The sequence below is a fragment of the Pocillopora damicornis genome, chromosome 4, assembly GCF_964200805.1.
Source record: "Pocillopora damicornis chromosome 4, jaPocDami1.2, whole genome shotgun sequence".
Lineage (NCBI taxonomy): Eukaryota > Metazoa > Cnidaria > Anthozoa > Scleractinia > Pocilloporidae > Pocillopora > Pocillopora damicornis.
Window position 1 is genome coordinate 26,656,376 of NC_142673.1, and position 22,914 is coordinate 26,679,289.

The 22,914-nt window shown below is 39.5% G+C and overlaps 1 protein-coding gene across 1 annotated transcript; it reads left to right on the forward strand.

Annotated features, from left to right (window-relative positions):
• LOC113667387 (protein mesh-like) lies at window positions 1-21,686 on the forward strand. The gene is made up of 27 exons (XM_089205081.1): window positions 1-1,431; window positions 2,942-3,235; window positions 3,640-3,774; window positions 4,474-4,636; window positions 5,190-5,441; window positions 5,880-6,129; window positions 7,266-7,441; window positions 8,088-8,244; window positions 8,525-8,760; window positions 9,302-9,513; window positions 9,843-10,059; window positions 10,754-10,879; window positions 11,403-11,672; window positions 12,276-12,449; window positions 13,895-14,068; window positions 15,020-15,193; window positions 15,697-15,870; window positions 16,308-16,481; window positions 16,940-17,113; window positions 17,346-17,519; window positions 17,928-18,137; window positions 18,333-18,506; window positions 18,601-18,774; window positions 19,135-19,308; window positions 19,513-19,686; window positions 19,894-20,067; window positions 20,611-21,686. Exons 1-27 carry the CDS (start codon window positions 1,231-1,233, stop codon window positions 20,877-20,879), a joined length of 5,256 nt encoding a protein of 1,751 aa, XP_089061207.1. The 5' UTR covers window positions 1-1,230; the 3' UTR covers window positions 20,880-21,686.
• The last annotated feature ends 1,228 nt before the right edge of the window (window positions 21,687-22,914 follow it).

A 22,914-nucleotide genomic window follows, 5' to 3' on the forward strand; every position in this document is an offset into this window, starting at 1 on the left:
AAAACTGTTGAACGCTTATTTAAATACCGGAAAGCGATCGGCAGCTGCTCTCTTACTGCTCCAGTACTTCTCCGTAATCAGGTACACTTTGCGTTCATACTTATTGTTACAGTAGTGTTAACTGTAATCAATAAAATTGTTTACGAAATGATGACCAGATTTTTTTCTCATCTCTCCTATGTAATGCTTTGACCAGAATTTAACAATGCTAATACTGCCTACAGTCAAATCTCGGTCAGTCAACCATTCAAAATTTCATGCTTACCCGATTACTTTTATTCCGCTTGAGTCGACTTTTACCCCACTGTTGATGCAAGTCATTCAACATTTTGTGGCTCTTTTTATTTCAATTTCTATCCCTACTACCTAAGCTCTACACATGAAAATATTTCGTAAAACACTTATTTATAATTCTAATACTTGAAACACTAGTATTAATTGTAATAATGCCATCAAACAATTATCATATAACAATAACTTATTTTCATGCACGATTAACGCTGAAAAAAAACATTTCACCATTTGCACTATTAAAATTACAAAAAGTCATGCATTATTTGTGTGTTGGTGGGTACAAGGAGAAACTAATAGGAATTAACAAGCAACAACAACATCTCATTCGTTCTTCAGTTAAGATGGCATACACACGAGTGTTTTTGAAATGTCTGACTCCTTCTGTCTTTCCTTTGTCTTCCGTTCTACAAAGCGCTTACCGGTAGTTCCACTTTGTATTAATTTACGTCCTATTGTTTTCATTTTCTTGTCTTTTTCTTCGGTTACTTCTTTATTCATTTTCGTTTTTGCGTGACTTCTAAAACGTTCCGTTAACTCTTTAGCAAACGTGGAAGTCGAGGGACTTCTTGGAAGAAGCAAGGCTGCCGCTTCCGCTCGGCTCAACTGGAAGTTAAGAGGAAAAACGTGCTGCGAAGGTATTTTAGCCAACACTTACCCGGATATCTATATTGGCAATAAATTGACTGACGAGTTGAACTTTTCTTCAGATGACCTCCGTGTTGGTGCAAGTTCCATTTCTTCTCTGTTATCATAGCGGCTGTTTCAACCCAACCTGCTGAAAACTAATTTTCTATCTACATACATTACAAGTGTCATCAATCTGCTTGAGATCACTAGACGTAAATTTGAAGTGTTGTCTGCGACTGGTTTAGGAAAGGATAAAGTTGGTTTTCCAGCGTCTTCTCGAAGACTTCTCTGGACAGAATCGATGCTAAAATGTATTGGCGGCGTTGTAAAATTTTCGCCACATTAGTCCTTCATATAACGTCGTGTTTCAGTGTTCCGCTCAGCGATTTCTATCCTTATGGAGTCAGCGAGGGTGATAATGCACTTCCGCCAAATGACGACGGCAGCTCAGGAGAAATACCAATCTCAATTCTCTTCCCGTATTTTGACAAGAATCACGGTTCCTTATATGTAAGTAGGCAGTGTTTATTTGCACATTTGATTATGAATTATATTTACACTCAGAGATATATTTCATAAGTTTATTTTTTAAAATATTGAAGTGCCTGCATTTTAAAACCACTTTGATTGTACGTGATGTCAGCGCTAAACTTTGCAAAATTGAAATTCACAGATTGAAAAAGTTTCTCATTTTCTTACTTCATTCAAGATTCTTGTAACGCACTTTAAATAGGACTGTTTCGAGAAAATTGTACATTGATAGCGCCTCTGATTTCTTGTGGATTAAAATCCCTATAAACTACCAGCGTGACAGTTAAAATTTTTATCGGAATCACATTTGTCTCGCTTAATTAAGTATAACTGAATGCTGCAATCATCAATTATGTTTTAAACAAAGTATGATTTTCCTTTAAAATTCTATCTTTATATTTTTGTGAATGATGTAAGTTGCTCGTTTATTCCGCCATATCTTCACTGCCCAACAATATTTTCAGTTCTATCGCATTGTTTAAGTACTCCAATACGCCACGAGTGACCTTTCTACTCCACCAATGTGTTTCACACGTGGTGTACGTCATGAGATATATTAGGCTCTTCTTGCACAGAAATCATCGCGACCTTAGCAGAAGACGAATAGAACGCATGCAAACAAAGAGAAAAATACTTGAATTCAGTATACAAGACAGATCGTGCATTAAAAGGATTCGGCTTCAACAGTTTGGTAGTTGTTTCACTAAGTACTTGAGTATTGTCGAAATATGTTCAAGGGTAATATTTCAGACATTTAAAACAATCAGATTATCAGATCGAGATCTTTGTCGCGTGATAGTTGATAGTTGCTTATTAGTTGATGCGGGAAAAGCCAGGATCAACTTTCACAATAACAAATCGAGAGTGAATAATCTTACAGTTTAAGTTGTTAGAAATTTGACAACTAGAGAGTCTAATGTTTTTATTTTGATGAAAAAACAGCGAGTATCACAATTTTCATTTTATTTTTACCTTCGACCAGAGCGGCTTATCGCCTAGCTGAGTCCACGTTGGAAGACTGTAGGCTTTTCCTCTATGTGATCGGTCAGCGGATTAAATTAGAAGCATATATCCTTCAATGGGGGTCAAAACTCCTTGGGAAGTTATTGAAAACATGTCCTAGTATGCCCAAATATACTAAAAAAAACTAACTACTTTTAGCCAATTCAGGCGTGTAAACAGAACCTTCACTCCCTCGATCCACTTACAATGTTCGTTAAACTACGTATTGGTAAAGTTTACGAAGCGCATCAAATTCAACTTTGTTTTAGTGAGAAATAATTCGATTTTAGTATTATTGCGTAAGTGTCCCAAGACGTGCAAACTCCATTTTAGTTTATCTGAGTATGATTTAACACATGTATTGTAAAATTAAATAATTTAACCGGGGAAGTTGTGAAGAATTATGTTTCATAATGCTTCCAGGGAGATTATCGACTTCAGAATAATCTTCATCTCTGATTTAACTTTTCTCTGTGTGTGATTTCAGGTTAACACAAATGGAGTTATCTCATTTCTGGGTGCAGTGAGTCAATACACCCCAGCTCCATTCCCCTTGGGGGACAACCGACGTCTTATTTCGCCATTTTGGGGTGACGTGGACACCAGAAAAGGAGGAACTGTATTATACAGGGAGTCTATTGACTCTGTATTGTTGGACCGAGCTACAAAAGATGTTCGACGGGCATTCTTAAATCACCAGAGATTCTCAGCCTCTTGGATTTTCATAGTGACCTGGGACAGAGTGGCATTCTATGGAGCTGAAGGAAACTTTAAAAACAAGGTAATAGGGAAAGATAAAGTTTCCGCTTTGTCACAGGCATCGAACTTCTGACCCTAGAAGTGCTACCACTGGCCTCATTCTTTCCTTCTTTACACATGACGCTCTCCAAATTGCTGATCCTAGCAGTAAGCAGGACGCGCGTGTTACATAAGAACCTTGTATCGGTCCAGCTCTTTTTCTTATGTCCCATGCTTGTGAAAAGACGTAAAACGTCTTTCCCCACTTCATTACTGAACGCAAAATTTACCGTCTTTCCTATTCTAATTTTACAAACAAGGTAACACTAGTTAAAACCCAGTAGGGCTATGAAGACAAATAACCTTAATTCACAATGTTTTAAGCAGAGGATCTCGTGTAAAAGGGGAAGGGATTTACAAAGAAATTGCAATTTTGTATCTTTTCAGGTGAACAATTTTCAAGCAGTGCTGGTTACAAATGGACGTCATTCATTTGCCATATTCAATTACAATCAAATCGTGTGGACAACTGGTACAGCTAGCGGAGGGACTCAGGATGGATTGGGCGGTACCCCTGCTCAGGTGAGTGTCTGAATGTAAAGTAAGAGGCAATACACTGCCAAGTAAAAGAAGTGAGCCCACAGGCTTTATTACCACGATCTAAAAAAAAACAATTTTTATAAACTTGCAGGTTGCAATGAAATGCTCTTTCAAATAGCTTATAGCCTTCAAATATTCTCTCTCCTGCCCTCGCCCTACAGTTGTGTAGCCTGCGTGAGCACAAGAGTGCTGCGACAGGAACGACGAAGTCCACGGGTTTCGGGCCTACCCGTGAGGCGAGCGTGCAAGAAGTTTGCAAAGAGTCTGCGAGGGCTCTGCCCCGAGAATGAGACCCCTCTCAGACCTCTTTCTCGCCCGTTTTCCTCGCCAACTCGAATCTCAAGGGCCTCCATGCTCATACCGCATCTTTAATGAGACTTCACTTCTCAAAATGTTTTGTTAAAGAACATATGGCCGATGGAATACCCAAATATCTTTGGACCTACTTAATTTAATGAACTATAACCATAGCACATTTACCGTTGTAACTCTAAGAAAGCTTAAAACGTCACCATAGAGAAGGTACTAATCCATGCGCTGAGCTCGCTTGGAAAAGATACTCATAGATCGGCAGAGTTTAACCCTTTTCTCTATCTGCAGCTGTGGCCGAAATATTACACAATGATCAAGATGTTACCTTAAATGTATGGAATTGACCGTAGATTTGACTTGGAATTGCAGGGCGGGTTTAATGCTGGAGATGGGGTGAGGTTCTTCATTATCCCTGGCTCCCGAACAAATAACATCCTTAATCTTCCTTCCACCTCAAACGTTGCTCGAGACGGTCAGTGGATGTTCCGAACCGATGAAGCAAGTGTGGAAGCTGGGGGATGCAACACAAAAGGTACAAATTGTAAACACAAGTATAGTTTAAATAACGGAGTCAAAAGCACAAATCTGTAGATGTCGCTGGAGAGGACGTTCAGCAAATATACCTTAAAAGGGAAAAATAACTTGAATTAAGAAAATCTAAATAGGGGGTCAATGGAACAGACCAAGAAACTTTGGGAAAAGTGACTTAAAACTGTACGGAAACAATAATTTTATCTTCCTATAGTTTTTGTTACTTAGCTTCGTTTTTTAGACGGCACACAACCCTCTGTAATCATCATGCAACATTTACCGCGAAGCATAAAAGTGTTGCAGATTGTACTATCCTTGCTCCACAAAATGTGTCGTTTTCAAAAAAAGAATCTAAATGAATGAAGAACCGCAACATTTACCACGTTCAGTAGGCGCGCTATCGTTAGTTTTTCCTCACTAATTTTTTTTTTGGACTCGCGCGACTGACTTCTCCGATAAGAGGGGCCACTCGTCGTCTAAACAGTTCCTGGTACCGTATTTCGGTTATACGCTATGCTAACATTGCATTCATCTGCTTTCTTCTTATTTAACAGGATCTCTCACCATATCACCCCGATCTGGGATTATGTTAGGAGGTACAAACGTGAAAATGAGTGGACCTTGCTTCACTGCAAATGATAACATTGTGGTTCAACTCGACAATGATGTCAACATTAATGCAACTTTTAGCGATGAGCTAACGTCATCAGTAACCATACCAGTGTTGAACAAGACAGGGCGGCTGTCATTCAAGTTATCTACTGACGGCGGAAATTCATTCAATTACAATGGAGCGTACACATCAGGTACGTTATCAACAACAATATTTTTAATTCTCCGTTGAGCTCATTTTTGTCATCAATCAAAATTGTAAATTTAAGGAAAAATTAAAAAGAAGGAACAGAAATTTTATCTTTTTAGACAAATGTTTTAATGTCTTTGTTTGACAACCAAGCTCAAAATTTGAAATATAAATATATTTAATCTTCACTCAGGTCGCTCTAGCCATAAGATCCTCAAGTTCTCATGAACGAGCCATGCCTGGCTTAAATAGTTCTTGGCGTGGTAGAGTATCTGATGGCGAAATGAAACCTCGCTGAGGTTCGAATTTTCACAACGCTATCAGATGTTCATAATATATTTCAAGGGCAACATGCACCATTGGCTATGTTCAAGTTTCCAGGTCGTTCAATTTCTTCCTTTTCTAATAGGAACATTGAAAAATGTTATCTGTTTTGTTTCAGTTCCGATAAATCGATACACTCCCGAGGTCCAGCGAGAGGACGGTGATACATGGCAGGAGGATTCCACGGTTGACATTAGTTGGGATTCGGGAAGCATCGGAGGACTTGACGAGGAAGTGTCGATTGACTTGGCGCGCTATAAAATGGGAGATGATGATGTCCCCGTACTGGACAGTTTCCGTCAAGTAGTAAACAATCAACTTAATTCTGGACATAGTCGGTTTACTGTCACAAAGGGAGAGGGAGACGGGTAAGGGTGATTCTTTTAGCAGTAATGCGCAGGAAAGAAAATAAAGTTAGTTTGGCATGCTTTTTCATCATATGAATAACATTCTGCGTGAAACTGCATTGTCGCTCAGTGGTGTTAAATACATGTCTGTGGACTGTTTGTGTTGATAAATTTATATAGCGCAGCTATACGTCTTCTGAATCACTGATCATGAGCAGGGAACTCAGACAGGAGATGAAAATAGTTTCTAAATATCTTTCGGTGCGGTTTTGTTGAAAAATTCATTGTTGAATGGGGCGTGCGCTCTGCCAGTTAAGAACAGAACACATTTCAGTTGTTACGTCAGTTGCAATTCACTGTTCGTTTTTGTTAGCGAGTTTTAAGGTGCATATTTTGTGTCACAAAAAGATGTGTTCTGTTTCGGTAGTCACAACGAAACTGGTTTCAACAGCAATTGGCGGTAGAATGGAATATTCGAGTAAAGTTCGTGGTAAAGAAGAAAGTGTTTATGACAAAGTTGCAAGAGAATTCCGCGAACTCGAGAAGAATGCTGACAAGTACTTTGACAACTTGGACGCTGTCGAAGAAATGTGTACCAAGCAAAAAAAAAAAAAAAACGCGGAAACATTTCGGCTGAAAGCTGAAGCCGTAAAAGAGATATTTAAGAAAGATGCTGCCGTGAGGGTCAAATTGTATTCTACCGTCATAGAAATGTAAGAAAAACTGAACCGATGGATATCAAAAAAGAACCGACATGGCGAACTGAGGAAAAGATGCCAGAAGCAGCTGAGAATGCACACCGGCTAACTGTCACTGGTCGAGTGTGTCGCTATGTCAAGATTGGATGTGCTTTGGTGTTTGACGCAGTAGCTGCGTATGGTCTCTTTAAGCTTACTCAGCCACACTTTTTTTAAAATCACTGCACCGGGCCCTTAAAAAAAGATGGGCCTATCACTCGGTAAGGGAACAAAAAGCCTACAAGCAGTCCCCCTTTTTGCGAACTCTGTCGCGCGAGTAAAAAGAAAGGAGCAAGATTTATGTTCCTCTACTCCAGATCAAAAAATTCAGGCCCTTGATTTCGAAAGATACGTAAGACAATGATTGGCTTGGGTGTTTTTTCTCAAAGCTAATCCTCTTGTTCCACTATTATTTTGTAGGAACATTGATGATCGTTTTATCAATCTTGTTCGAGTGTCAAGAAAAAACAGCTACAGCAACGTGTCTAAGTCTCAGTGGGTGTGGAGTGGAGTATTTTCTTGGAAGAATTCGCCGTTGGCTGAAGAAAGATGTAACAAATGGCATCAGAAGGAACCTAATCCAGACACATTCAGAGGTATTTATTAGAGACCTTAATTCCATATGTCTTCGGGAAGAAACAGATTAACGTGTTGTTATCGGAAAATATGCTCTCCCACACAGTCGCGTTTAGGACTGATCTATCGATGTTTCTTAATTTTGTGTCTTAAAGTCCGGATTCAAACGGAAGAGCCTCAAAAATTCGAATTTGGTTATCGCTGAAGTTAACTCGAATTAGGACCATTTTCCTAGAAGATGATTTTTCAGTCATCAGCTTCGGTCACCCCGAAATCCCCAGCACGTCAAAATGTTGTAAGCGTCCTTGTGGCAATTCGTTATTAGCACATTAGGAATGATTCTTCACTCGCGCATTCCCTTTCTTTGAGCAGAAGTGCCTGTAAATGGGTACTATATAGCCGTCAGGAGAACCTAGAAGCTGCCATCCGAAAGGATTAGCAATGCTGCCAAACTTTTCATACTTCAAAGACCAACGTAAACTCCTATAGAGGGTTGTGGGGCTAAACATGGGTTAGTATTCCAACAGAGTGATGGCAAGACCCTCCTATTTCGCATTTAAAAAAACGTTCCTGCATGCTTAACGTTAGCGGGTAGTTTTTGAGCAGGTGAAAGAAGTGACGAGGCGAGGAGGATTTTGACTTATACTGTTGTATTCCATCATTAAGGGGATCCCAGCATGCAGCCATGCCCTTTGAGGTTGACTCAGGCTATGGTAGATCGCGGGCGCTTCATGTCTGATGAGGAATGCAATCCCAAAAATCGCGATGGATGTGATCGATACCACAAGGGAGCTTTCCAGTGTTTTTTAATGGTCAATCCCAGGTCAGTTATTCTTAATTTTAGTTTAGTAGAAGCTTACTGGCAAACAGCCCTGCGGAAATGCAGTGAGATATCAAAATCGTCTTTTCTAACTGCTGTTTTTAAGAAGCCCCGCTGTGCAACGAAAAAAAGGAACTCATAAGCAGGAAAGAGAGGCTAATCAGTGCAGAGTTGTAACACGAAAGATAACTTTGCCTCGATTTGATTCACTGGACCCAGTATCTTTTGTCTTCGTTCGAATAGATATCGAGCGGGAGCATTGATTTACTTTCTTCTTCCATAGTGCCACAGGCTCTGGTCAGCAGTGCTGCTTTAACAAGTTTGGAAACTTAATGGTGGGCCAACCAGACGCAGGGTCCCTTGACCGCGTTCATCCTAATGCTGGTCTCCCTGTGATATCCCATTTCTTCCATGATAAGGTGCCGTACGAAGACTGTTGCCGCAACTCTAAGAATTGTGAAAAGTACTTTGAGAAGCGGCCTTCAGACGACGGCTCAAGATATCAAGCACCAAGACCCGGTAATTCTTAATCACTTCATAAGTGTGATGTGGCGTGTGGGTGACGTGATAACCCAGGGGTCGGAGCGTATAAAATGTGGTCGCTCAAAATTCACAATCGAAAACGAAAAATGTACGAAAAGGCTGAACACGCGCTGAGAAAAGGAGCGGGCGTGTTACTCTCCTGTGTGACAATGCCACATATTTAAAAAGGTTTACAGTATTTCCGAGTGCAGTCAAATTCGCTCTATAAACATACGAATGATTCGCGTATTTGAGTAAACGCGGTAGTACGATTTGTTAATAGCAAGTCTGTTTGAAGACAGATCTAAGCGACAAAAAATCCCCTTACCCATCAACAAAAGCAGCATCAACAAGCGCAGCGTAAAAGTTGTCCTAAACTAAACAAAGCGCGCTGCTAATTGCCAACTACATTTGGGCATTATGTTTTACTTTTAATTAAAAGTAGGGAAAAAATGTATGTATAGTTCTTTGATAGTGATTTCCCTTAACAGTTCACATCTTCTCTATTTCAATGAATACGTTTTCTCGTTGCCCATAGCTACTGGTTTTGGAGACCCACACATGGTGACCTTGGATGAGAAACCATTCACGTTCAACGGATATGGGGAATACTTCATTTTAAAAGTGAAAGGGGTAGACTTCACCTTGCAGGGGCGTATGGAGCCTCTATTAGCAGACGATGGATCGCCCTCAAAAGCCACGATATATACAGCATTTGCAGCCAAAGAAAATGGATCAGACGTTGTACAGGTCAGGAAAATATGGGAAATACAAAAAAATTGACTATCATATATATATATATATGTGGTGATGGGGCACACGAGAATTCAACTTTGATAAGTAAGTTCCGTGATGTATTTATATAAGGCCGTCATTGCCATGCTGGATACAAGGCGGCCTATTGGTTAGGATGTTGGGCGTGAGCACGATAGATCTACACAGGTCCAGGTTCCTCCGTGGCTGTGACAGGAGACTGGATCATCATTGATGGGCCAGCATGTCCTCGTTCATTTGTGAATATAAATAAACTAATTGTTGCGCTTATTTAAACTTTTTTTCACTTCTTTTGCTTAATGTAGATCCAGTTGAATGGTCGTGGCTTAGTGGATGTTTTGGTGAATGGGGAAAAAGTTGATTTTGATGAGCTCTCCCTTCTGGAATTCACCGGAGTCTCTGTGTTGTATTACATCAGCACTACTAAATATTCCGTTATTTTTAACTCCGGCATCTCCGTGACAGTTGAAGGGCAGCAAGAGTTGCTTGGTCTCGTGACTTTGGTACCAACAGTTTTTAAAGGTAAAAATCAAGAGAAGGTAGAAGAATTTAAATTAATTTTGATTATTTCTCTACCTTTTCCAACTATTCGTGTACACAGTTTATCTGTAACGTTGATAAGTCTTTCTAAAGAAGAGAAATATACTTGGCTATACTCATTTTGAATGAGTGTTGCCCGGCTGGGGGAAGAAGAGGTCCCAAGTGGATAGTTGACTCTTCTCTTTTTATCAAAGAAGAGATGTTATGTTACACTTGCAGTCGAAGTTCGCGGTCTTTACTCTTAGTTCTCGACAGAGTTTTCCATAGTTGATTAATGGCCCAAGCGTGATGTGAGTTGGTCTTTAGTCGAAGGGAAACGGGAAACTCTGCAGTATTTGTAACTTGTATTAAATTGGTTTGAGGAAACATTGTTGGTTACTGAGAGCGGCCTCACATAGAAAAGACGCACTTCGAAAGCAAAACGAGCCCATTTGCTATTTAGGCTTAATTAAGTTTAAGCAAAAAATTTGGAGAAAATAAAGGATACACGAGGGTGATTTTGAATGAAAAAAATAACTGAAGGATGGCCTCTAAACTGACCAATCGCAACGCGTTCAGTAACTGTGACATTCCACATAAACAAAACGGCATCACATACCCAACCCCTAGAATGGACAGGCTAAATAATTGAAGCAAGTATTCGATACTTATCCGAAAGATAAACTGTTTATTGCAGGTAATACTTCCGGTCTCCTTGGATACTGGGATGACAGTAAAGAGACGGAATTCCTCAAGCCCGATGGAACATTTCTAAATACAAATTCGAGTTTGGAAATCATACACAGGGAGTTCGGACAATTATGTACGTAACTTTCAGATATGATTACTTTATTGTATTTTTTAAATGTTAATCCAGGTTAGGAAATTATCTTTGAAGTTTCGCTAGTCATAAAACGCAAGCAGAGCCTTTTCAAATTTCAGATTTCTTAATCAAAATATTAAAAACCCATGTGGCCGGTTATTAGTATAATTTTCGAATTAGAAATACAATTTTTGTCGACATTGTTTCCTTGGTGCAGATGCTGCTAAGTTGCACTGTATCCATTGAGATTGTCACCCCCTCTGTAATGAGTTCTATAATTATGATTTTATTTTCTTCTGCCTTATTTCATCTCACGATTAAGCTACGAAAAAATTCTGTCAAGGTGTTTTGGTCTTATTTAGCACAAAATATCTCAATAAACTTTAATGATATAAAACTTCTTTAGGAAAACATAGGCTAAGACAACGAGACAAGAGTGAAACAGGAAACTCCTTGGGTATCATTTAATGGCGCCATTCCTTAAAAGTGCACTTGACTGTAACACCTTTTCTTTCGTCCGCAGGGGTCACCAAACCAGATGAGTCCCTCTTTGTTTATCAGCAAGGGCAGGACCACTCCACGTTTCACCATCCGAATTTTCAGCCAATATATCCTGACAGTCAAAACTTGGACTTTACCGATAAGGTGCTGGAGAAGGAGGCCCAGAATGTCTGTGGAGATAGCTCCGAGTGTTTGTTCGATATTTTCACAACTGGCAAAGTGCGAATCGGACGAGCAACAAAAGAGATTGTGACTCAGTTTGTTGCTGTTGTAAACGACACTGTGAGGCCAGGTTAATATTAATTTTTATAGTTTATTGCAATAGCTAAACATCAATTCACAATAGTTGATCTGTCAGTTGGAGTATTCACGATCTCCTACAATTCTTAATTGCAAAACGAGAGGTGCTTTTGAGTGAAAATGATTTTTCTTTATATTTCGTCCAAAAGGCTTTTCACTCCGTGTCTGCGGCTCATAAAAGAGCTTTGGGCGTCACGTAAATTGAACAACGAGACAAGCCTATGTTGGGCCTTTTGGGGGGAAAATGACTTTCATTTACAGAAGAAAAAAGTTAATTTTGTCCAGAAGGCTTTGCACTCCGTGTCTGCAGTTGAAAACAGAGCTTTGGGCGTCCTGTTAATCGCTCAATTCTGTTAGCGGTGTCCACCGGTGCAACGATCTTTCATGCATGAGATATCGATTATATTCGTACACACCAAGTCATTCTCCAACGATTCTTAGCGTTCCAAGGACCCGATACCAAACGAAAACGCATCTAAGGATATTTTCCATTTCCCGCATTGTTCCAGGTCTCCTTCCTGTTTTCTCATGGCTAAAGGCTGATATGTCCATCGCAAGGGTTGCTAAATTGTGTGATGTTGTCTCTATTTTTCAGCTTGTGTACCACTGGACTCGCAGCTGACTAATGGGTTTGTTCACAGAAATGACACCGATGGCGGGATTGATTACAAGTTTGCATGCAATGAAGGTTTCGTTCTGAACGGTTCTAGTCACGTAATGTGTAAAGATGGACTTCACAATGGTTCAGCTCCAAACTGCTTGCCGAAAGGTAAAGTAGACCAATCATTAATTTTTTTTTGCAACTATTTTCATTCACTGCATGCCTTAAAAATTGTTACGTTGACTATAATGGCGTTTTGCTCCCGCCATAATCAATCGATAACATCGATAATTGATACCGTTTGATAACAAGCGATACAAATGAATACAACTTGGGTCAGCATGGAAATAAAATTGATTGATTAATACTTCTACATCAAAATTTGAACGTTTAGTCTAATAATGTGGCTGAGATTTGACGTATGGAAGGCTGCAGTTGATAGCAGTAACAAGAGGTTTCGACAACTTGAGCGGAAGTCTTCAACAAAGTTAAGGCTGTCGAAACGTTAGTCACTACAACCGACAACGGTATTCCCCGGCAATCTCTCTTATCTGAACGATCAAACCAGTTTTTGTAAAACCGAACTTGGTAAATCTTTCAATGATACTTTAATCAGTCTTAGGAACGAAAGATTAAAGGCCATAGAAATCATTTTAGTGCAGAGACGCCTTAATAGTATTGGACGCTTTCCAAGAAATGCATCTTTTGCCAGATAATCCACGATAGCCTCTCTATCGAACCAACAATTGGTTCATTCGTTTGCATATGTCCATTGAGGTTTGAAACTCGCGGAAAGTTAAAGGTGCAAGCAAGACATTTTAGAGTTTCTCGAGGCGCGGCGGTACTACAAATTCTTTTATTTTATAGAAGCGTTTTCTGCTACCCTCCAATGCATGCACAGACGTCATTAGCGTACGCAGTAGACACTCGCGCGATTGAATTTGATAGCATGAAATTTCAGTCTTTATGTCTGAAAATACTTAAATGATAGGTTAGCAATTTATTTTGCGGGAAACTAAGTTGTTTTAATTTACTTTCTAAACTTTCGTTTACAATTTCATTTCGCCTCTTTGAAACCGCAAATCAAACTTTGTTAACAAGAAGAAAAATCTGTTTAAGGTGGCTAATTTGACTGATCAACTTTAGATCTCAACTGTAGGAGCAGTCTTGCTAATCACTGGGGGAAAGTGGGGGAAGGTTTTTGGGGGATCAAAGGATCAGATGGTTTCCAGTAGAAACGAAGGGGAGATCCGTCGTCGCCGAAAGAGTATAAAAGGGGGGGGGGGGGACTATAGATCATTGACTGCCAATTAAATGCCAATGAACTGCCAATGAGAGGAAAGGTTCATATGAATATAACAGAACCCTATAGGGGGGATCAAGCAAATTATATCGGGACACAACCATAATCCACTGAACCCCGCCTGCCCTCACAGGAGATAATAATGACCGGTCACTTAAGTCTGACTGTAAATAAGAACGGAAAGAGGCACAGGTAGATGGTGAGTGTGTCACTGATGTCCCCGTGGTAGATAATTACCTTTGAAAGACAGAAAAAAATTAATCAAATGACCGAGTGATAACATTACACATTTTGATTTCCTCTTTAAAAGAATGCCCAGTTCGTCTTTGGCATCTTAAGAATGGTCGCTTTCACGGGAACGGCAGTGTTTATCTCTCAACGTATCATTTCCTGTGCAACGGTGGATATGTCTTGGTTGGTGACAATACCGTGACATGCAAGGCGAATGGCTCCTGGAATGGTACAAAACCCGTCTGTTTGCGAGGTATCAAGTTTTTAATACATTAGATGGGCTTCCTGGAAAAGAACGATCGCGGATCAAGGATTAGGAATGAGGGATCGGGGATGGATGTTTAAGGATCGATCATTATGAAATCATCAATTTTTTTGAAGACAAGGAGAAGTTAAACTGCTTCTTTGAAAATTATATACGTGCAACTTTCCAGTGTTAATGCATGTATCCTCAGTTTGCCCTTGATCACAAAGCTAAACTATGCAAATCACCTCATGGTTATTACATTTCTCGTAGTCAAATTGTGCTATCTTTGTAACTCGTCATAAAAGTAATTCACTTTTTAGGCTCATTATAATCTCACTACGTTCACTTAATTCCAGGTGACTAGAGTCCAAGTCACTTCCTCGCGTAACGATTTAACAGATTCTTGACACCCGATCCTCCTTTCCTCGATTCCAGTTCCTTGACTGTCGTTTCTCTATCCTTGATCTGGATTAACGAGAAAATGAGTTCGCTTTCGACTCGCAAATGACCATGAGATCTTTTAAACAATGCAGATCATGATAAACTCCATTCTCGATTCAAATGGTTATTTTTCTCCGTTTTGTAGCTAAGTTGGTTCAAAATAACAGCCGATCAGATCATGTTGTCATGAAAGTGATGCTGTTGAAATAAAATCAGTAAGGATAAAAATTACCTCAAGAAAATGAAACTAGAACAAATATATTTTCAATTCTTCATTTTCCGCTAAAAATCGAGATCTTTTTTAGTTATTGGGACAAAAAATGTGAATTTTACTCCGTCAGGAAAAAACTGGCTCGCCAAAAATTCTAATTGCGAAGGATAATTTGCCTTGGAAACCTAAAGAGACGGCGTAATACAATTCCCAGTAAAATTAAGGGAAAATAGTTTTAGATATGATTATACGATCTCATGATCGATTGATCTAAATGACCTAAGAGTTGCCTTAAATACTTGCAGAATGCCCAGGGCTCCCTTCTTCAATATCAAACGGCGAAGTCAATGGTTCGGGTCACTTGCAAGGATCACACCACAGGTTTAGCTGTCGCCCCGGTTACTCTCTGGTAGGCCAAGCCACTTTACACTGTACCGATGAGGGAAAGTGGAATGCTAGTGTTCCCATATGTATGAGAGGTACAGATATCTATCTCAAATTAAATTTGACAAATGGTGTGTGGTTACAACACCTATTGCAGGAATCGTTGCCGCATGTTTTGCATTTTCCGAACTGCAAAACATGTGTTTTATTAAGTTACGAGGTCTGATGTTATGAAAACAGCTAACACCAGCGCTTTTTTTGGTCGTAGAGATGCAGGTAGAGATATTTCAAAAATTATCCCCTTAGTTAAGCTTGCGCACAAATCCTTTATGGACGCAATTTACCAGAGCTACGTCAAGTTACATTGAGTCATTAACTTTTAGTAGAGAAGCGAGCCTTCAGTTATAAAGATAATTCGAAATCATGTTTGATAAGATAGAAAAAACACAAATAAGTCATTCAATCACAAATTAAGAAGAAGCAAAAATAGATAAGGGAGAAGTGGACTGCAAATATCAGCTTTAAGAATTTAGATAACCCATGGTCTGATGAGCTCCTTTGAAGGAATGACTTTCCACATTATTATCTCTTTCTCCAGAATGTCCTCGTCTTCCATCATTCATACCAAATGGATTCGTTGGTGGGAATGGGTCGGTGGAGGGATCTCAGCACAGGTTCAGTTGTAAGGAAGGATACTCTCTCGTGGGGGAAAACACCCTTCAATGTACCGATCAGGGAAACTGGAATGGCTCCATTCCTACGTGTCTCAAAGGTACGGGTGCACGAGAGTTCGATTATTTTAAACTCCACCTATGTAGCACTTTCTGTTAATTACATGATAATGTAAGTGCCATGTGGAGACCTGCCAGAGTTTTTGTGTTACTTCATTTCACTGGTTTTTCTGCACCGCTTCCGATGCCTGAAAGCATTTTCCTGGTGCTTGAGAAATTCAAGAGATATCTATCCCTGGTTTTCCTTAAGGAACCTTGTGTGATCCGTAGCCCGCAATTCGCTGAATATACCACTTGTCACAGGTTTAGTTTTCAAGAAAATGAATTTATCATCTCATGTTTCCTGTCCATGGTTATTACATTGCGCGCTATCATGAAGCAAAGTGATCATTGATTTTTCTTCATTTCTTTTTTTTTTTTCTCCCCCTGAATTATACGAGTTTTTCGGATTTTTAATTTTAAGTAATCTTATTTTCAGAATGTCCACAACTGCCGTCATCAATACCTAATGGATTTGTCAACGGCACAGGTTTCTTGGAAGGCTCCGTGTATGGATTTAGTTGTTTGCAGGGCTACTCCCTTATTGGAGAGAAAACGTTAGTTTGCTCTGCGGGCGGAAACTGGAATTCCAGCCTTCCCAGCTGTCTCAAAGGTAGCTGTAATTAAGTGATGAAGAATAACCGAAAAATGATTACATTCAAGGGTCTACAAAAACTCTTTAAGATATTCAGCATGACAAAACCTTTAAATATTGGTTAACAGTACTGTAATAGCGCTACTTTTTTTTATCTGACCCTCGTTAAAATATCGAAGTAACTATTGTGAACTGATATGCCTAACTAAGAAATATTATGACAGTATCTGATCCTATTTTCCAAGGAAGACAAGCTCGAATATGGGGGGAGGGGGTTGGATAAATGAGTTGTTACGGTCTTGGAATAAATAAGTGTTTAGGTAACGAAAAATTCGTTGTGTATGGACTATGTTTAGTTTTGGTCACATAGTTTGCAGCAATACAAGAGTCACCGAGTGATTTTATCTAAAGTTTATCCTGAAGAGTCAAACATTGTGGCAAGTTTATTTCAATTGTTGTTGGTTCGATCGTCACAGATTGTCCAGACCTTCCGTCGTCCATACCGAATGGAAAAGGAAACGGAACTGGTTCCGTAGAGGGCTCCAAGCATCATTTTACTTGCAATGAGGGATATTCACTGGTTGGACAGAGAGCTTTACATTGCAATAACACAGGTGCCTGGAATGGCTCTGTGCCTGTGTGTCTTATAGGTAGTGTATCCATTAATGTTTGCCTATGAAGTAACATAAAATTTCCCTTGCTGAACAAGAGTTCTGATAAAATGAATACTGAGGTTTACTAATTACCATCACCCTAATTTTTCATAATGTAAAGACTCTACTGTCTATTAGATTTTTATTGCTGTCAGGTAAGTAACCTATACAGTTTTCAAACTGACTCATAAAAAACTTATCGGATACATTTTTGGAAATCTTCACACAGATTGTCCTAGGCTGCCATCTGAAATAAAAAATGGCGAAATAAATGGAACAGGTTTCGTAGAGGGATCATTGTACAAATTTAGCTGCAACGATGGTTACTCTATCGTGGGTCAAGATCTTCTGTATTGCACTCAAATGGGAAGATGGAACGCAGGTGTCCCCCTTTGTCTCAGAGGTAAGTGCCTTTTGAATTGTTTGCGTAATGTTGTATGCAAAGGAAAAGCCTGCAGTCGAGCTAAGTCATCCATCCAGCCGTAGCTTATCCCGTTTTCTGTAAAATGAAGCGACGAGGAATATTGCTACTCTCATCCTGAAAGTTTGAGTTTTCTTGAAAGTTTGCCGGTGCCGATTTTTACTTCTAGGTGAGAGAGGCAGCACCATGAGAATAAAGCGTGCTGCCTATGACCATATAGCTCAATGGCCCGGCCAAATCTTGAGCCCAGACCTTTCGACCCGGACTTCAGCGCGCCAACCGCTGGGGGACCGGATCTCTGAAAATGTCTTGATTTTTTACTATGAATCATTCTCGTGATTTAAAGCTATGATTAAAGGGCTTTTGAATGTCATTTCATGTGTCTTCCAGAATGTCCTATCCTACCGCCTTCTATACCGCATGGTTTCATCCAGAGCAGAGGCCACCACAAGAGTCTTGGTTTCTTCAAGGGTAAAGGCTATTTAGAGGGATCCCAGTATCAGTTTAGCTGTGAAAAAGGGTACTCACTTCTTGGTGCGGAAAATTTAGTTTGCACGGATGCTGGGATATGGAATGACTCGCTTCCCTCCTGTCTTAGAGGTACGTGCATATTCACAGTCAACCGAAATGTTCAGCCCTAATATGACAGTGCTCGCCTCGTGTCAACTGAGGTCTGTATTCCTCTTCTGGACCTTGTTAAAAATCTTGGTTGTTATTGTTAAGGATAATCATCCTGTTAGTTGAACTGTACGGGAGTGTTCTCTACGTAGGCAACCTTATTTTGTTATTCCCTAAAGTGTCCTGTGCTTCCCTCATTGTTGGCAAATGGCTTCATCCATGGAAGTGGCTCATTGGAAGGTGCTCAGTACAACTTCAGTTGTAAGCAGGGGTATTCTCTAATTGGTGCGGAGACAGTAGTTTGCACGGATGCCGGGGAGTGGAATGGCTCACTCCCAACCTGCCTAATAGGTATATGAGAAATTGATGTTCGGTTACTAATCTTACCTCCCTCATATGGGATAATTACGTTATTAAATTTTGTATTTGTCGTCTTTTTATCTAGAGTGCCCAAAGCTTTCTTCGAATCTTGCAAACGGAGCAGTTAATGGATCAGGTCACGTGGAAGGGTCTATGTACAATTTTAGTTGCATGGATGGCTACTCTATTGTCGGACATGATACTGTATTTTGTACTAAAATGGGTGTATGGAACGCCAGTGTCCCTAACTGTCTTAGAGGTACAAACAAAAATCACTTTACATAGTAACAATATATTGCCTATTAATTGTTGTGGATGTAACAAGCAGTTTCTATTACATTTAGTATATATTTTGCTATTCGAACTCTTAGTAATTTTGGCTTTTGTCGTATGAAATTGGATATTCCCCCTTCTGGCCATGGACCCAGATTGATCTTAGTTCGATTGTGTGGTTTCACATCCCGGCTGGAAGAGCATGGTAACGGTATCGCAGTATTCCTGTGTTACTACCCCACCGAAGCCTTTACTGTTTGCAGGTTTTTTGTCTTATTGCGTCAGTTGGGAATTTAAAGATCGAGGTTAATTTTAAACAAAGAACATATCTATGTCTATTTTCCAGAATGCCCAGTTCTTCCCTCATCAATATCGCATGGTTTTGTTAACGGTAGCGGCTCATTGGAAGGTAACCAGTATAAGTTCAGTTGTCAGGAGGGCTACTCTCTTATTGGTGCGGACACATTAGTTTGCACGGATTCTGGTGTGTGGAATAGCTCGCTTCCAACCTGTCTCATAGGTATGTCAAGAATGTGTGGTCAAAGGTCAATCCTTTCCTTTGATAAAGGGAGTTTTCTAGATATTAACTACTTACATTGACTTTTCGATTTATTTCTCTTGCACTGGAACTCTTGGGAGAGAAATGATATTTATTGTTAGATTTAGCCATCTATAGGCTGTGTTTTCCAATTTTTTTTTTCTTCATAATTTGTTCCCTTGATAGAATGCCCCTCATTGGCTGCTGGCATGGACAATGGTTATAAACATGGCCGTGGGTCGGTGGAAGGCTCTTCGGTCTGGTTTAGCTGTGCTAATGGTTATTCTCTAGAAGGAAACAAGTACCTCTATTGTGATGAGAATGGCCAATGGAATGGTACAACACCTTCTTGTCTAAAAGGTAAGTAAATATGTTTTAAATTCAAATTTGATGAAGACATGCTCACAAGATAAACCATGACCATTGGGAATAACTCTTAACGCAGCCAATACCACTGCTCTATTACTGTTAAAATTACTTACCTACACATGAGTTTATACGCTTACCTAAGAACATTAATATGTAAGAAAGCTGTACGCTAACACAGCTACACATTCTTTTTCTAAGATTGTCCTCAAATGAACCGCACTCTAGAAAACGGGCACATTGATGGTAATGGATCCACATCAGGTGCAGTGTATAGCTTTCTTTGCGATGAAGGATACAGCATAGATGGAGAAACCTCGCTGCGCTGTGATGAAAAGGGACAATGGAATGGTAGCATTCCTGTATGTTTAAAGGGTACGTTAAACTCTCAGTTTACTGTTTGATTTCATTTTGCAACGGCCGACCTGTTATGCACTAATGCTTTGTTATAATCAACACCAAATCGAGTTGTGTCTCGCAAAAAATTAGAAATTAGTTGTAGCAACAGTAGTAACAAAGGAAGTAGTGGCATTAACAGTTAACAGTTCTTTTGGTATCGGTGGTGGTGGATGTTTTGCTGGTTGTGAAAGCGGTGTTCCCATAATGCTCTTCATAGAAGGAGGGTAGGTAGCAATAGCGATGTTAAAGTTATCTGCATTCGTGGCATAGGTGGTAGTGATGATTATTGCTTGACTGCGGTGGCAGCGGTGATATTGGCAACTATGGTGATTGTGTAGTGTTGATAGTTTTGATGCCAATTAAAATCATTTTAATGTGAGTGGTAGGGGCTGCGTCATCTTGGTGCGACTGCGTGAACTAATAGCAGTGGTGGCAGTGTTCCAAGCATAGATAAAAATACCTCTGAAAGTCTTTTATATGTACTTCCCCCCTTACTGAACAACTTTCAATTTACCTCAGCTCATACAGATAAAGAAGAAAAGGATACAAACGGCTGGTACCTTAACGTCCTGAATGGTGTCGCAATCCTAATTCTGATAATCGCAATTGGCCTGTTGGTAATTTGGTGTCGACGGAGATCAGGTAAAAAAGATATAACAACCGCGAAGGGTGACGAAGAGGCAGAACTGGAAGTTGTGAAGAGACCTAAAGTACCTGTGGATAGTGAAGACAAATATACCACTGCTCCACAAAACGATCGCTCTAAAGATCCTGTGGGCGTAGTGTAAATGACAGACTTCCGTAGACCCTAACTATGTTTTCTGGATTTAGAGTGTCACGTCTTTGAGGAAACTCTTATAAGAGCCCCCTTTAAACGCTTGAATATTCCCGCCGTAACTTAACGCGATATCAAGAGATCCTTCCTTAGTACTTCACTCAATGTTTGAAATGTCTTTTTAAGTTAATTTTTCAAGTGGCGACCTTAACTTAAAGGGGAATATTGACGAAAATCCACGCAGGGCGATAAGCTCCATCAACTTACGGTCTTGAAGCAATTCAATTTTAAAAGTGGATCTCCACACCCAGAAACGTTGTTAACGAATTGAGAAAAGATATCATGTAAGTGAGCAAAACTGCCTCTCAACGAGTCGGTGTCTCCGAGATCAATTCACGAGAAGTTAAACGTTATCAATATTTATTTCAAGGTTTAATTTACAATGCTCTTCTTTTGACTTTAAAACAATGTATGTATTATATAAATTATCCGATGAGCTGCTAAAGCTATCAAAGGGTATCTATCGCGCATTCTATTTATTAAGGAAATTGGGTTTCCTATATATGCCAGCTCCCGCTTGATGCAAGTAGACCATGTAGACATTTCCTATCAAGGCTCAGGCTTAAAACAAATGAATAACTCGCATGATCTAAAGAGTTTGACAATATTTTGAAAAACATAAAGTAAGAGACGAGACGAAACTTTCTTTTAATCTGTTTTCATAATTTTGCATTTTCACAAACAGGTGTATTTCTTCGCGTGTACTACCAGCCTTCTTACGTGAGACATACCAATAAAGATTCACTAGCCTTTCTGTAAATGATTTGATGAAACATCTAGATCGATTACTCGGCAGGCAAGACAGCTTATTATTTTTCCCATCCGCACTGTAATAAATAATTGGCTTCAGCCTTTATTTATTACATACCACCTATATGCAAGGAGAATTTGGCTCCCTTTCACATTTTTTCCATTTCTTTCGAAATTTCTCCCCGTAGAGCAAATTGTTGTTATCCTCTCTGTCACTGGTCATCTCTGGTCATACATATGGGAAAGGAAAATTAAAAGGGTTGGAATGAGATCGAGAGTAGCAAATGTTTTTGGTCTGTCCACAGCACTAAATTAACTCACTCTTGCCAAGTTCTTTCCTCTTGTATCTATTCCTCTTACTTATCGCGTTCGTGTTATGTTCTACTATAAGTTCAAATAGACGGGAAGGGAAGAATCCAATTCAAACAAACTTTTGAATTTAGCTGGCTGCAAAGTGAAATACATCCTGCTAAATTGACCAGTCATATTACATGTACTAACTAAGAGATAAACAGTGATAATGTGTGTCATCCATCAGACAGAAAATGAAGATTATCACTTTTAATCAAAGATATCATGTTATCTAATTTTCTCAAGATTTGATTGCAAACATCCAGTGATTGTTGTTTTGTTTTTGTGTTTTTGCCCATTTCTATTTTATGAAGCAACAATTTACATAGCGTACATTGGCAGACAAATTAGTTGTCCCAAAGTTTTATTTTTCATGGAGATATATAGCAGTATGCAAGTATGACCGGGAGACTGGTTGTATAGTCTTTCTTTTCTTTCCTCTTCTGTCCAGAGGATGAAATGCACATATTTATAGTGAAGGTTCATTTTCTAGAGAGATTTTATTGGCATAGAAATAACCCTTTGACTGAAAACTACCTCCTCCTTCTCCCCACCCCCCACCCGCTTATAAAGATTGTATTCAACCAGTCCCCTTGTGATTGCAATTGGACTCAGCCGGGCTGGCAAGTCTATGCTGTTTGCCAAGCACACTTCTGAAAAACTTGAGCCCACTGTTGGTAGGCTCTTTTTGCGAGTGTCTATGTTAGAATATACTTTTTAGGTTTATCACTTTGAGATGACATTTGTTAGATGTCGAAAAAAGTTTACTTATAGTGATGTTGGGGAACACATGATGACCATTTTACTTCCAGAATAAAAGAAAATTATCAGAATCAAAGTTTAATGATCATTAATAGAAGTAGTATTATAAGTATTAGTATTGTTAT

Bases quoted from the DNA above. Each gene is read 5' to 3' on its own strand.
- LOC113667387 (XM_089205081.1), top strand. From the start codon at position 1,231: ATGTATTGGCGGCGTTGTAAAATTTTCGCCACATTAGTCCTTCATATA. The intron at 7,442-8,087 runs GTATTTATTAGA...TCCATCATTAAG, and splicing joins TAATCCAGACACATTCAGAG to GGGATCCCAGCATGCAGCCA. The intron at 14,069-15,019 runs GTATCAAGTTTT...AAATACTTGCAG, and splicing joins AAAACCCGTCTGTTTGCGAG to AATGCCCAGGGCTCCCTTCT.